The following is a 15,937-nucleotide window of genomic DNA, read 5'->3' as shown; positions in this document are numbered from 1 at the left end:
AAAAAAAAAAAAAATCATACATGTTTTGTTTTTGTTTTTTTGGTATGCCTTGACCCCTAGAATAACAATGGTGAGATTCAATCCCCAAAAGGCACCTAGTGCATCTAGAAAGAATAAAAGACAGGTTTATGTTTGCAGAGGTTCCTATTCTTTATCACAATTGGGCAATCACAATAAAGGTTTGTATTAAGTGTAGTCTGTTGCACAGCCAAATTGAAGGTACTTTTACAGAACCATCTGTAACACAGACACAGTAAACTAACAGGACACTGCAGTGCGACCTGAACAGACAACATCCGTGAAAACTCAACAAATCTGTAGTCCAAAATGAGAGCTGATCAGTAAAAGTTACACTGGTGAATCAAAACACCATACACTACTGAATTTGTGTCAATGAATTCAGGCTTGAGCTGCAAAGCAAGAAAAAAAAAAGTTAAAAGAGACAAAGGAAATATCAGGCGGGTCTGACCTTTAAGACTATTATTCTAAGTCCTTCTGACACTGGAGCTGCTGACCTCATAATGATGACATGTCCAGATAAGTCAATGACCTTGACCTAAGGCAGCAGACGCAAAGCTATGCAGAGAGGTGCTGAGTAGCCTCTTGCCCCATTCGAATAGCCCCACCCTGATAGTCCCAATCATTTTTTCTTCAACCCTTATCATATTGCATTTCCATTCCTATGCACCATCACTTCACTGACCCGCCCTAAGAATCATTCTGTTTTTCATCCCGTTCAACCGCAGGGGGAAGTCCCCACAGAATGGTCCCAGAAATTCCTATGCCATGATGCACTGTCTATCTGTCAGGATGTGATTAGGCTCACCTGAAACTGACAAATGTTTCTCATTCCATAGAGATGCTATGCAACTTCAGTTAGGAAATTGATCTTTTCTCCTTTTTTTTTTTTCATGGGGGGCAGGAGATACAATATTTAAGAATATTCCTGAATTATAAGTGTCATGTGAAGAGTTACTAAAAAGAGGTTTCTTATTTTCTCACAAAACTGTTGGAAATCTGAAGCCCCATTTCAATCAAAAGTATACCATCCCAACACTTTGTGTACTGCGAGGGCTGATTAGCACAAAAAAACTCCATGGTGATATACTGTATAAGCTGTTGTTTTCGCGAGGGTTTAATTTTCGCGAATTTTGCGAATCACAGTTGGATCGCGAATTGAACAACACGCGAAAATGTCCTTATGCTCTCGGGTAATAGTGCATTTACGTTAGCGTCGGCGTCAGTTCGCGAAATCTACATCTTGCGAAAGTGTCTATGACCTCCTCATTCGCGAAAATATCCGTACGCGAAAATAATAGCGCATACAGTACACACTGTCTACAGTTCCTGGCACGGAAAGTTTTGCATGCTTTGAGTGCTGATTGGCACAAAAACCCCATAGTGCTGCATACACTTTTTCAAAGTTCCTAACATAGAAAGGGTTAATCAAAGTCAATCTACATCTCCATCATCACATTCTTTGGAAATATTTATGGGAATCACTTAGGTTTCCTTAAAAGCTTGCTGCAAACAATGCATCCCTCCCCCTCCAGATTTTAGAGCAAATCCAGACAAGTCAAAAGATAGAAGGTGAAGAAAGAGTAAGATGCTGTTAGCACAACAGTGAAAATTTGATCAAAATTGGATAAAAATTAAGGATCTTGTGAAATTTTTAAATTTTACTGAAATGTGAAAAACAATTCTTGATTTGTTGATATGAACATGCAATTGAGTGAGGTGATGATGTCATCACCTCACAATTTTTCATGCACTGTATACAAAAATCTGATGAAAATTATCTTTGTGTTTTGTTTTGTTTTGTTTTTAGCCATGTAGGTGCAAAACATAATGTCAATTCTTTCTAAGTAAGTTCAAAATAATGATCAATAAGATACATACAGGCTTTCAGACAGGGCATAATTGCATTTGGAAAAAAAAAATACATTTCAAATACCACAAGATTTGAAATTTCACCATCAATATGAATACACCTAGAGACAATAGGTTACCATGATATCTTAAGAATTCATGCCAGCATGTATAAAATAATGTGACATCTTTGACCATATGAACAGCTAGTAACAAACAGTGAACTCACTTCTCTTCAAGGAGAAAAAAAAATACCAATGTTAAAAGTTATTAAAATTGCATGACTCCTTACACAGAAATGTTACTGTCACTCCATGTTACTCCTTTGTAGAGGTAGGAATAACATCAAACTTTATGCCTTTAACAATTTATCTGTCAAAATTGAGCCGGTGACATCTCCAAAGTTTGTGGAAATTGGCACATCTCTAGTTCACAATCTAGCCAGGGAGGAAAGGACCGGACGAAACGGAAAGTGCACACAAGTACACCTGTATACCAGTGGGATGTTAATCAGGGTTGAAAACTAGACATTTTTTTTTTCTCTTTCTCTTCATCTAATTCTCTCCCCCTCCACCTTTTCAAAATTCAGAGAGACAATTTTCTACTTTTTTTTTCTTCCGTCCAAAACCAGAGTGGATATATGAATGTGACTCCAATTTCCATTAGCAGTGCATCAATCATTCCATCGTCTCAGAGGATTTTGATTAAGAAAGGCTGACTAGTGCCTAATTTTCTGTGTCACATATCTGGTTACTGGTTCCATCATACCTGGTGCCAACTGAAATTTGGATCAAACCCTGCGTACCTAACACTCTTCTCTAGCCGTCACTCCTGGGGCTCTCAAGAAAGAACTAAGCCTAATTTTACAGCAAAAAGAAGAAAAAACATATCAGACATGAGTGTGATGTTTTTTAACCATGAGTTATTTTTCATCAGCGTGTTTTTGTTGCATTGGACGTGGCACAGAAATTGTGCAAAGATCAATGCCACTGCAGCTCCAGACGAACTGTTCAAAGCCGACTGGTTTGATCAATTTGGCCAATTCAAAGAGAAATAGCATGGAACGATCTCCCAAATGAATAAGAGATGTTCATACACGTCTCAATGAACAAGTTCAATGAAATTGGGACAATTCTGGGTCTTGAAAAGCCAGGTTAGAGCTGCAACTGTGGACGTGACATTTATTGCAAAGTGTAGAATGGACTCTTAATTACCTACCACTGCAGAAGAAAAAAATAAAATGCAATATATCACATTGTCACAATTCACAAAAATTTTGCATCCTTCGATTGCTCCTCTTCAGAAATGAATGACTGGATGTCTCTTCAAAGATACGGACTGGAAGAAAAAAAAAATTGAGAAAGATCTTCAATTACATCTCAAGCAATGTAAACGATGACGATATTATTGGCAGAGCAATCCAAGCCAGGAAGCTCGGCTCTCGCAACGCAGCTTTTTCGCCCCCCAGTCCCTTTTCTCGCTGAGGCCAAGAGCGTCCACACATTAATGCAAACATCCTAAGCCAATAAGCACTCGGTTTAATTCAGGCATGCAGCCATGCAGGCACTTGTAATCGGTGATCACACCAGCATTGAAACGACAACGATGCTGCAAGCTGGAGACAATTTTTTTCCCCTCACTATCTCCTCGCGGAGTCCCACTTAATAAGAGAGAGAGGAGAAAACTGACCGAATATACAAAGAACGTCAAAATTACACGCAGCCCCGAGTCAAGCTAGTGGTTCCCTTCTTCTCATTTCACGGCAATCAATCGATAGGGTGTGCAAGTTTAAGGGGAAATTAACTAAAATTGGTGACTTGCTTAGAATGAAGCACATGAAATCATAGCAATAGATAAATGCAAAACTTTGAGCGAAATTCTACAGGTAATAATAAAGTTACAAAGCCTTGAATATCAGTCTGTCGTCTGGCATAGTGTCATAAGTAGAGCAAAAGGTAGCTGTCTATGAACACTAATATTGGCAATAACAGCATCTTCATAAACAGGTTTAGAAACATGCTCTGAAGGTGTTTTTTTAATTGAGTTTTGCTCAGTTCTGAGCTTGCATGTGCAATCTAACAGTTTGACCACCAAACATATTTGACCACCAAACATATTCAAAGAGATGAAGTTATATCTGACCTTGAATGCAATTCTGTCATCCAACATGCATATATCTGCACATTTCCTGCATGTAAGCGCAAATGACATTTGCACACCTGATTGACAGGCAATGGACTTTGTGACACAGATGTTGTTGGCAACATAATTTGTGGTGAGGAGGAGGCTCATTTTAGTGTCTGAACACTCCTTAAAGGACAAGTTCACCTTCATTAGCATAAGGATTGAGAGAATGTAGCAATATTAGTAGTTCTACACATTATTGAAAGTTTGAGGAAAATTGGACAATCCATTCAAAAGTTATGAATTTTTGAAGTTTTTGTGCAGTCACCGCTGGATGAGAAGACTACTGCAGTGTATGATGTCACATGCGTACAACAATATAAGGAAAATATAAAGAGAATTTCACAAAATTTCATCTTTTGACAAAAGTACACACTCCCTTGACTCGTTACTGACATATGTTATGGGTAATATTATTCCCATTGCCTTTAGAAAGAGGAAAGTCAAGTGCTCTTTTATTATGCATAAAAAGTGAAAATTTGTTGAATTTTCTTTACATTTTCTTTACACTGTTGTAAAGAAAATATGACATCACGAGCTTTAGTAGTCTCCTCATCCAGCGGTTCCAACACAAAAATTTTAAAAATCCATAACTTTTACATCGATTGTCCAATTTTCCTCAAACTTTCACTGATGTGTTCTACTAATATTGCTGCATTCTCTCAATCCTTATGTTCATGAAGGTGAACTTGTCCTTTAATTCTAAACCTGTTTTTTAGATGCATTTTTTAAATACAATCATAAACGAGTTCCTTTGTGAGTGTGAAATGCCCCTGTCTCAAAGAAATATGGTAACCTTTGAGGAGAAATCTTTCAACCTCCCCTCCCCCCTCCCCCACAAAATTATCCTCAAATTTGAATAAAGGAATTACCTTCCTTTATCAGTAGGCATAAAGAGCAATTATCACATCCCTCATATATATGAAACAAAAAAATATCTGTCAAATATCAGCATAAAGTCTCATATGCAACACCTCCCTTTTTCAAATTTATAATCATCTCTTGATGCAAGTAATGTATGCCCAATCACGTCTTTATAAAGTCTACAAACTGTTTGATTTGATGAGAAAGAAAACTGTTGCCAGCGGCCTCTGTGGAATTGATTGAAATGACATTCTCCCATATTGTGGGGAGAATTAACTCTTATTTGACCCTGTCATATTTTCTGTTTCTTTTGCCTGGGATACTTAGCTAGTAGTTTGCAGCAGTTTGAAACAGTTTGACTCCGTGAAGACAAGAGGAAGTTTACATTACTGGAAGGAAAGTTGGTACAGCTCGCGACAGCACCAGCACTCTCCGCGAGATTATTTTCTTCCTTGTCTTATTATTTTCTGCAAAGTGCACACACATGCACACATTTTGATAGACTTTCCCCAATGGAGTCTAGCCCAAGGAAAAGGAGCAGACACAACACAAAAACATTGCCCGCGGTGAGGAAACAGCTGGATGTTGAGGCTAGCCTGTTTAGGCAAGATGGCTACCAACCACTTCCCACACAGACGCAGGTAGACATAGCCGAGTGTGCAGAGAGCCACCAGAGGGTAATAACTGTCACAAAGAGAAAGTCATCTACTCCCCACATTTTTATGTCAAGCCTAATCGCTTCAAATATGAATTAATTTTTAGGTGCCAACTTTTACCAAAAGGAGTTTTTGCCATTTCATATATTGAATCGATATATCACAGGCATCAATTTTTTTTTCTCACATTCATTTAACCCTTCTTCGTCCACCTGACTTTCTGTCTCTGACTGGTAAGTTAATCACGATCGTTTCCCATAACATCTCAAATTAAGTTCTACCACCAATCTACTCTTCTATCTATTCATTCTTTATGTTACACTCCTTTCCCATTTTCCTGAAGTCTTAAAGGGATGATACAGTTTTAGTTGAAATGGGGATTAAGGTTTTAACTTTTTGTGAGATAATCAGAAACCACTTATGAAATATGGTAGAGCATACTTCTCTGAGAGGAATTAAAAGGTTTATTTGATGAAATCAATTTTGAAATGGCTGAGATATTCTTGTAGGCCTGCAAAGCAAAACCATGTGGTCCTAATAAAAGGTGGGTCCAACCTTTCATTAGGACCACTTTGTTTTACTTTGTTTTTGGATATCTCAGCCATTTTAAAACCAATTTCCATCAAATATTATGTGTAATTCCTCTTAGAATTGTATGCTCTTCAATATTTCATGTAAGTGGTTTTTAATCATTTTGCAAAAGAGTCAAAACCTGAATCCCAACCTCAACCAAAACTGCACTATCCCTTTAACCCTTCTCTGTGTATCACACACACACACACACACTCTCTCTCTATCTCCCATTTTTTTCTCTCTCTGCCCTTTACAATAACCTTTCTATAACTCTCAAACCCCTGTATCATCATATACCATCAATATTGTGTCATGCCCAGGGGGTGGAATGCATTTATGAACATCATTTCCAACCAGTCCAACTTTCAAGCTATGGCATCATTTCCCATCCTTGCTTTGATGATAGGAAGAGAGAGATGATGGTAAGGTCACTCAATTTTTTTTTTCAGAAAATTCCTTTCTAAGCTATTTTCAAGTTTTGAAAACACCCTCTCCATTCTATCAGTTGAATCTCATCAAATTCTGACCATTTTAACAAAACCAAAACACAACAAATCATGCGACTGCACCAATTCAGAGTATGGACAACATAATGGAACTTATAAGCAGACTGATAAACATAATCATCATGGCAAATAAGACATACAAATTTATACATTTCATAAGCACCACCTACAATTATGCACTGATTGAATGGGGGTAAAATTAATGATTTAAGAAGTCTTTGTAAGATCTGATGAAATGTGGCCTTCCAAAAACCCCATAGCCACACTGATCCTCTGCCTATCATCTAAGTCATTGTAATCATGTTGATGATATAATGACTGCATATATTTTTCTCTAATTCATTTCATTTCAACTCATTATTTTCAAAAGCAGCTATTTCAGCAATTGTGCTATTAGCAAGTCACAGGTTGCATCTTGTTACAAAAATAGAAAGATCTCCATGAGAACAAATATCTGTCATTACTCAAAACAACTTTATATCAAGTCAAGATATTGCAATATCATATGTCTATAGCAACTTAGCTTGCACACAGATTGTGAGGACTCTCTTCTTGTATTTGTTGAAGTAGAATGTGTTAACGTTCAACTGAGAAAGAGTCGAGTCCTTTTAAAAGTTGCATAAACATACTTGTACAAAAAGGCTGCATTGTACAGACGTAGTTACATGAGAATCTATAGAGATGATGAACATAATGAAAACGTCATGTAAAATGCAAGATTTTTAATATTGATAAATCTATAAAAAAAAGCAACATGACGAATACACCGGGTAAGGTATGATGAATGCGGAGAGTACTATCACTAGAAATTTTCTCCCTCTCTTTCTCCTCTCTCCCTCTCCCTCTCTCTCTCCTAACACCCCACCCTGGCTCCTATTCTGTTTTTCCCCTCGCACAATTTCAATTCGATATTTTTGAATTGACAGACAAGATTGCCAATTAGAGGATGAACCTAGATCAAGGCCGTAGCACCCCAAGCCGAGATTTGATCGACACATAACACGCCTTAACAATAACACGGCGAGCTATTCCCCACAGAAGGGAGACGGGACTGCCTGAAGGGAGGTGAAGATGTTCCTTCGAAGAGCGGAAGAGCGAGGGAGATGGACAGAGCACTGATCAGTGAAGGAAAGAAGATGGAGAGAGAGAGAGAGAGAGCAGGAATGCGAGAAAAAAGATCGAGAATGACAGAGAAGAAAAGAAGGTATATGAAGAGTTTGTTTGCAAAAACCGATAAGTCCATATTTGCCAAGTGGAGATATTTGCGATTAAAGGTCTAGAAAAATAAAGAGAATAATAAAAAAGTTTTTGCTTCTTTTGACCATAACTTCAAAAATATACCTTTATATGTAGTGACCAATATATCATTTAAAAGATATTATTTTGTACTTTATGACAGCGATCATACTTCAAAATCTTCAAAAATGGACTTATCGGTTTTTGCAAACAAACCCTTCATATATTCAAACACTTCCTTCATCATAGAAATGACACAGAGATGAAGAAAAGTGATAGAGCAAAAGTGATAAAACATAAGATGAAGATGGTGTGCAGTAGGACATGAACAACAGAAATCAGGATTCAATTAAATGAAAGGAAGTTTTCTTCCAAATATTGTAATATTACCCGAGAGATGAATAAAGGAAAAGACACAGATGCAATGAGGAATTGGAAAAAGTACAGGAAAATCAGAAGATATGGGAAGACATGAAGGGAAACATAAAGAAAATAGTGAGAAAGAGTGCCGTATGTTACAAAGAAGATGGTGAGAGCAAAAAGGAGGTAGAGAGTGTGAGAGAGAGGTGTTCAAACTTGTGTTGTGCTTGAGGGGAAAGAGAGGAGAAGATCAGAAGAGATGAATATTTTGTCGCAGATTCCAATTCCAATATTCGCCTCCCTTGGAGAAATGCAATCCGACAGCAATCTGGATCCGGCATTCAAGTGCTGGTGCATTCCTTTCTATCACTACGATTCCCCCGACACTTGTTACAATGCGCTCTCTTCTGATTTGCTCGCGACTGGCCTAGTCAGGAGATGAAAGTAACACCAGGAGAAAGAAAAAATTCCTCCCAAACAATTTGTCATGGTTTCAAAACACTCTTCATATCTCTCTCATTCCTGTTTCCTAACATTTTGTCGTTAGTTTTTTTCTCTCTCCCTAGCAATTTTCTTGTGCTTTTCCCCCTTACAACAAAATTGTTTCTTTTGCTTAAACATTCTTGCCAATTTCCGAGTAAGCAGATCTGAGCATAACACTCAGATGACATCAAGACGAATATTTTGTCTGCAGGCGATCCATTTTGTGTAAGAGTACAAGTAACAGGAATCACTCCCTCAAAACTAGGAGGCACACGTTTTTTGCTTCAAGAGAAAATTAGTTTCAATAAGAACAAGTATCTGAGCCTCCACAGAAAAATAACTGCATGTGTCATATTACATTTCTTTTATGCAGTTTTTTTTCTGTTCTGACAACCCTTCAAAGTTATACAAACTTTGTTCACATAACAAGAGTGTCACGGTGACATCTATATACTTTCTTCTTCCTTCTTTTTTTTTTTTCTTTTTGGATAAAAGTTCAGAATTCGTAGTGGGTTGGAGAGGTGAAAGTACTCCAATCATGCAGGACATTGAAATCAATTGAGTTATTTAGTTTCTCCATCTCAATTATTCAACCCTTACAAGGTTTTTCTTCTTCTTTTTTTATATTCTTAAGGCTGTTATTGCAGCACTTCATCATTACCTTTACGGAATTTTCTATTATCTTGTCATCAGTTTAAAGAATTTTATTCCATATGAGAATAAAAAAAGTGCAATAGCAAATGCCTTCAATAAGCTGGAAGTAAATTATTGATCTTGTTGACTTTGTAACTTCTAGTGCTGTGTCTGAAATGAAAACTGATATGTTATTCTGTATTGTTGGATAAAAAAAAAAACATTGGCAGCTGAGAATGTCTGAAAGGCTGCACAATTTCCCATGCACTCTCAAAAATCCAGTATAGAGTTGGGAAGCAAAAATTCAGTGAATGCAACAGCAAACTAAGAATTGCTCCGTATAATTGTAAAATCAAATTTCTTTTGGGTATACAACTTTGTGCATTAGCCAAAAATCAACATGTCCCCAGAATAGCTAAAATTAAATTATTTCTATAGGACAACATATTAGCAGAATTGCTCCTATGATGAAAAATAGGAAATATTCTGATGCATTTAATAGATTTCTAGAACTGGGGGTTCAAGAGATATTTGCATTCACCATCCTTTGACATAAACTACATGATATCCACTTAAAGACAACTGTGAAACAGAAGAAAAGTTGAATGTTACGGGAATGGTTTCACCTTACAGATTCTAATCCGTGCATAGCAAGCCGTCATCCAAAGGCCATCTGACAAAGGAACAAACTGCACATTAGTGGCTTTACAAAGAACATTTATACAGCCCATAATCAAGCCAAAGATATTGTGGTTGTGCTGATCAGGCTCAGACTCACTAGTACCTTCTGCCCTGACTCCATATCTTATTCATCCTCTCTTTTTTTAGGAATGAAAAAAGTACATGCATATTTACACACCTGCAGTCTAAAAACCACCAGCAAATTTTTGCTTCAGCTACAAATGCCTTCTCAATATTTTGTCCTATGATTAAGAGCCCATATTTGAGTTAGGATCACAAATCATATGAACCCCTCCCCCTTCCTGCCCTATAAAAAGAGAAAGACTGTTCAAACAAAGGACTTTCGGAAGAGTGAATTGGCTGGATATCTGGGCAGCAGACCACGACTGGGGGGTGAAATTATCGACCTACCGTTAAATTGGTAGAAACATCCCCAAACAATCAAACAATAATTGTTGGTATTATTTTCTATTTTTGTGAGAGATGCCACGACTCATTTCGGTTCACACCCGGCACAGGATATCAACTCAATTTGCGATATTTCAGCTTTTTTTTTTAACCACATTTATCTGTCATCTCATCAGTGGCTCGTAGAGCACATCTGGACATCTCGTTTGTGGAGCACTCCTGCGCACAAAACAACCATTTGAAACCGGGATCGAGAATGAGCACAAATGACAGGACATCAGTCAAATGGTTGATGATTTGAGGGTTTTGTGAGAGAAACGATGCAGAATATTATCCAACGAGTAAGAGGTGATGAAAAGTGTATATGCATGTATGTGTGTGTGTGTGTCTGTACATGCCTATTTGGGTCTGTTGGGGAATACAAATTATCAAAAATTATTGCTTTCCCATGAGGATAGTACTTGAACTTAGAATATGAAGGCCTACCTGTATACATATTTCTATTAACATATATTTGTTGTACCCTGTATATGAGCACTTGGTCCCGACTGTCCATGATCAAGCTGAGTTCGATTCACTTTTAACCCACTGAAGACAAGCTGACTTGGCTATACATTTCCCATCAACAGCTGCCCAAGTGTAATCAGCAGTAGTCTTCAATGGGTTAATTTGTTTTTCCCCACTGTAGTCATCTTTGTATGAGTCGGTAGAATTCAGTTCAGTGCAGGTGCGCCCTTCAGACAAGATTGACTTCTGGTCAGATTGAAGAGAATCATCAAGTCCATTCGGGAAGAACTGGAGCGTTGCAGCGCAAGGTTACATAAAACAATCGTGTTTACGTCTGTTTGCCACCATCCCTGCCACATGTGGCATTAAAAGTGTGAGAATCCTGATGCACTTTGTTCAGTAATTACGTGGGATGTAGTGCATCGGACACGCTCTGGTTGCTTTGACTGGTAGATGACACTACATGACAAATGAGGATGACTTGTTTAATGGACACTTGGCTCTCTCTTTCTTTTTTCCTATTCATCTTTTCAAATCTATGCAAACTATCTTTCTCTCTCATCTCTCTTCTATCTCTCTGTAGACATAGATAGATATGTACATATTATCTGCTCACTCATTCACTCATCTATTATTTTATTCATTTACTCATTTAATTATTCATTTGTTCGTTCGTTCATTCATTCATTCATTCATTCATTCATTCATTCATTCATTCATTCATTCATTCATCCATCCATTCGTATCTCTATATCGTCGCCGGTCACACGAACCGACAAATCCCTCAGGTTTGCGTAAGAATGACAATTCGAGAAAATCGCGTTTGAAGTTAACCCATTTTTGACTTATGGTTGCTACACTTTCATGTCTATAATTTCCAATTATTTTTGTAGTACATCAGACTTCAATTCTTGCTCTAACTTGTGAAGTTTTTATCGAATTGTATTGTTAACAAATAAGCGGGAAATCGTCAAAGAGCTGCATGCATGTATTTTCGGTCTGCAAAGAACGTTGTCATTTTCCATGTGTGTCCATATGTACATGTACATTGAGCGTTGTCATTGTCAACACATGTATTACATCGTACGCGCACTGAACTGTTGAATCTCAAAAATTACAAGCAAGTCAATGCGCACTGATTCATCGGTTCGGTGACCGCGCGTACTAGTATGCGCGGTCACCGAACTGTCGAATCGCCTGATTGTTTAAACACACGCGTCTATGGGGAAAACAAATAATTTTCACAAATGGAATTACATACTTCTACAAAAGTGATAACTATGTAAAAATTACACCGAATTACACACTGAGAATTTCAGAATATGTAGTATGGAATATCTACTATCGAAATGATTGAAAATCTCAAAATCGAAAATTTGACCCAAAATCGAGTGATTCGTCGGTTCGTGTGACCGGTGACGATATGTCTGTCCCTCCCTAACTCCCTTCTTGTATAAATAAGAAGGTAGTCTACAGGTATGTCTGCAAAATACACCATCTTCATCAGTTAAGAGTAGAATGGCAATATGTGTGATCACTGTGAGGAGATGTAAGGGATGGGTGTCACTGAAATCACAGCATCAACTAATAATGACATAATTGATGGTAAGAAGGGTTTGAAATTTAAATATTTCTTCTTTTTTTTTCAATCAACACGATGTGAAAAATTAAGTTTTTACAAAATTTGTTCCTGATTGGCAATACTATTTTTCTGGAGCATTGAAGGGGTTTATAACCTACCTCCCAGGCATACTGCGTGTCTTTTACAGAGGACCGCTCAACTCCAGTGAAGGGTCCAAACTTTCGGCCCTGCGGGATGTCCACAAGGGAGAAGACACCAAGGCCCGCCTCTTGGATGCAGCTCTCTTGCAGCTCAAACTCCGGCGGCAGGATGACATCTTCTGGTATGTAGACCGGTGGATGGGCGTGGCCAGGCGACGTCCTCGGTCGCTCCCGCATCACCTGCTGTCGTGTCTCCGTGATCATGTGTCGGTGGTTTTCGCTCATCAGGACTTGGCTGCTCTCTCGCACGGCGGGCAGGTTCTCCCCCAACATCGACGCCTGCTGCTGCTGCTTCTCGTGGATACGCGAGAGGTGGTGGCCGAGGGGGAGGAGAGGAGGGGACTGGTGCTGGAGGGGGACTGGGAGAAGAGGCAGTGGGCGGGTGGTGTCTGGTTGTCGGGCGTGGTTGGGATGATGCTCTTTGGGTGGAGCCGGTGATGGGGGAGAAGACGATGATGACGATGCACCACTGTCAGACTCATAAGCTCCATCTTCCTCTGTATGACTCATTGGGTCAGTATCTGAATGAACATCAAGAGAAAAATAGATAAATAATGTACTTCCACGCACTACTCAGTGATAATGTGAAAAAAAAAAATCTATCTAGATTTACATTAACATTTCAATTCCACCAAATTCTGATTAACAATATAAGATAACTTAAGAAGTATGGCATCTGATTCTATCTTTACATTGATTCTAAGTCATCACTCAGGTAACACTAAAACACTACATGTTGTAACTGATGATAAAAAACAAAAGTGTATGAGAATTTTGGGCTTTATTCATCAATCCCCACCTTACTTTACTAGCATCCGTTCTTAGCTGAGCAAGATTTCTCCAACTGAAGACATTAGACTTGCCATTTCTATGAATACTACCATAAGCAAGTGACAATTTAAAGTGATTTCATGACAATCCAAAATCTACATTCCACATCTATGATGACTTACAGTCTGTTAACATTCCTGCTAACATACACCACCAACAAGAATTTGCACAAAAATGTTGTGAATCTATTATCATATACAGTGCATAACTGTTTAGAGTAATGGCTGCATGCAGGCATAAAAATCACTTAGAGCACAAGGTTCTTGCCACCGATGGAACACACAGAGCTGTGAAAAGTGTGGACCCAATTAAATGAGCTTCATTCACAAATCAAGACACATAGTGGAAATGAATTCTGACAGCCACAAGTCAAGATCGCGCTGGTTTTTGGGCGGGGTCACTGGCCTCAAAGTTGGGGCCATTGACCTCCGATGGCATCATTGTGGTCTTCATCCTTGGTGCCTGTTGTGACCTCTTTCTTTGTCTGTCTTGCATCCATGAATGCTGGAGCACAAAATCACTAGAACAAATCCCTGTCAAAATCTGAAACTATTTTTATATGTAAAAGTAAATGTACCAGCCATGACAGGTTTATACCAAGTATATCACTTTATGAATGGGTCAGCTTTTTTATTTTGATACCAAATAAAGAACCAATTTCTTTTGATATCTGGCATCATGTTTTATTTTTTTTTTCATTGCTGTCTCATTTATGGAAACATAATTTATGTCATGATGGAGATATGTGACCTTTATGGTAAAATGTACTAATAAAGTATATCTTTTTCTGACATCTCAAATGAAGTTCCCATGGCAAATATAATAAAATGTATTTTCAAATTGGTCCTTTGCATTCCAACTAGAAAAATAAAACACAAGTCTTAAACTTTCAGAGCAAAACATAAGGTGTACACTTAATGCACCAGTAAGTCAATCATTAATCATCCACATAAAATAAAATCTCACAGGATTTTTCCATTTGAAATTAATTGAAATCAAAATCTATTTGGTGAAATTGGTAATGCAGATACTCGAAAATTGTTGCCACCATACATCAGGTGATTTTACTCTCTCCATGACTTTTTTACATTCCATTTCTTCTTTTACCATGGATTGCATATTTTATATGAATCAACTGACTGAGGGAAAAATCCCTTTCCGGCAGAACAATGGAGACTGCATAATGATGGTAGGTTTAAATGACATGTGACACATATCAAAACTTATCCATCAACAGAGTCCCAGTCTTTTCATTGTCATCTAGGCTAATCAAATCACTCAACTCATCAATTAAAAGTTAAATCAAATTATCTCATCAATCCATGAAAGCAATTTTGTCTCTTTTTCTGAATTATGAAAAATGGCGAATTACACTGCCATCTATCTCTGCATTAGTCTATGAGCCATAGACCTTTCCAAGAACTTTGGTGGTTGTTTTTTTTTCCCCTTCAAGTCGGAGCATTAAAGGAAGTATCAAAACAGAGGCATATAATTACAATTTGCAGTTGATGTATGACTAAAGCATCTATGCATATATCATCAACAAATGTATTGCACCTCACTCCTACATTACACTGGAAACAGATGCTGTGACAGTTCTGTAGGTGCATATGTTATGATTATCCTACAATGTGAAACATTGATTGACTGAAGACAAGGGAAAGCACTTGAACATTTGCAAAAACATAAATGAAAGCAATTTTGTCCCTTTTTTCTTATTTGTCAAATCATAAACAAAATTATGAATTAAACTACCATCCACCTCTACCTAATCTAAGATTAATCTAAGCTAATCTAATTATATATTTTCATGTTATCATTCTGTTTTACCACAGTATTGACAAAGTTTGAAAAAAAAAACCTGAACAATCCACGGATGAATTAATGCAGCACTACATAAGACCTAAATCATCCATAACTTGTAATATTTTAATCAACACACTCACTAAGCAATTTAGCTTCTTTTATTTTCGTAATTGTAGAAAACTCTAATATCTCTGAAGTAAAAGAGTAGATAATCAATATTACATTTCAAATCTTGCCAATCAATCCTTTCATGCACTAGATAATTTTCTGATGATTTTACCAAAATGAAACCCTAGCATACATTGTGACATTCCTAGCTTATTTTTTTGTCAAAGTAATTTCTTCATTAAAAAAAAAAAAAAAAAAACATATGGAAACTGAATTTTAGACTTCTACATTTGCATGATCTTTTTACTTTCTACATAATTACATAGAAAACCCAAAAATAAAACAGCTTTGGATAATAAATACTCAATTACACTACAGTGGAGACTATAAAATGACACTGGCCTTCAATATGTCAAATAAAAAGTCTGATGAAGAAGACTACAAAGGGAA

At 37.4% G+C, this 15,937-nt stretch overlaps 1 protein-coding gene across 1 annotated transcript in view; it reads right to left on the bottom strand.

The window, feature by feature from the left end:
* LOC140238794 (histone-lysine N-methyltransferase MECOM-like) overlaps positions 1-15,937 on the bottom strand; it is a 143,507-nt gene that overhangs the window by 87,821 nt on the left and 39,749 nt on the right. Inside the window, exon 2 of the mRNA XM_072318691.1 lies at positions 12,701-13,263. Within this exon, the coding sequence (XP_072174792.1) occupies positions 12,701-13,263 (563 nt within the window). The remainder of the gene's footprint in view (positions 1-12,700; positions 13,264-15,937) is intronic.

Source organism: Diadema setosum, chromosome 15 (genome assembly GCF_964275005.1).
Source record: "Diadema setosum chromosome 15, eeDiaSeto1, whole genome shotgun sequence".
NCBI classification, from domain to species: Eukaryota; Metazoa; Echinodermata; class Echinoidea; order Diadematoida; family Diadematidae; genus Diadema; species Diadema setosum.
The sequence above is the reverse complement of the archived record's forward strand: the minus strand, read 5'-3'. Positions and strand labels throughout refer to the sequence as shown.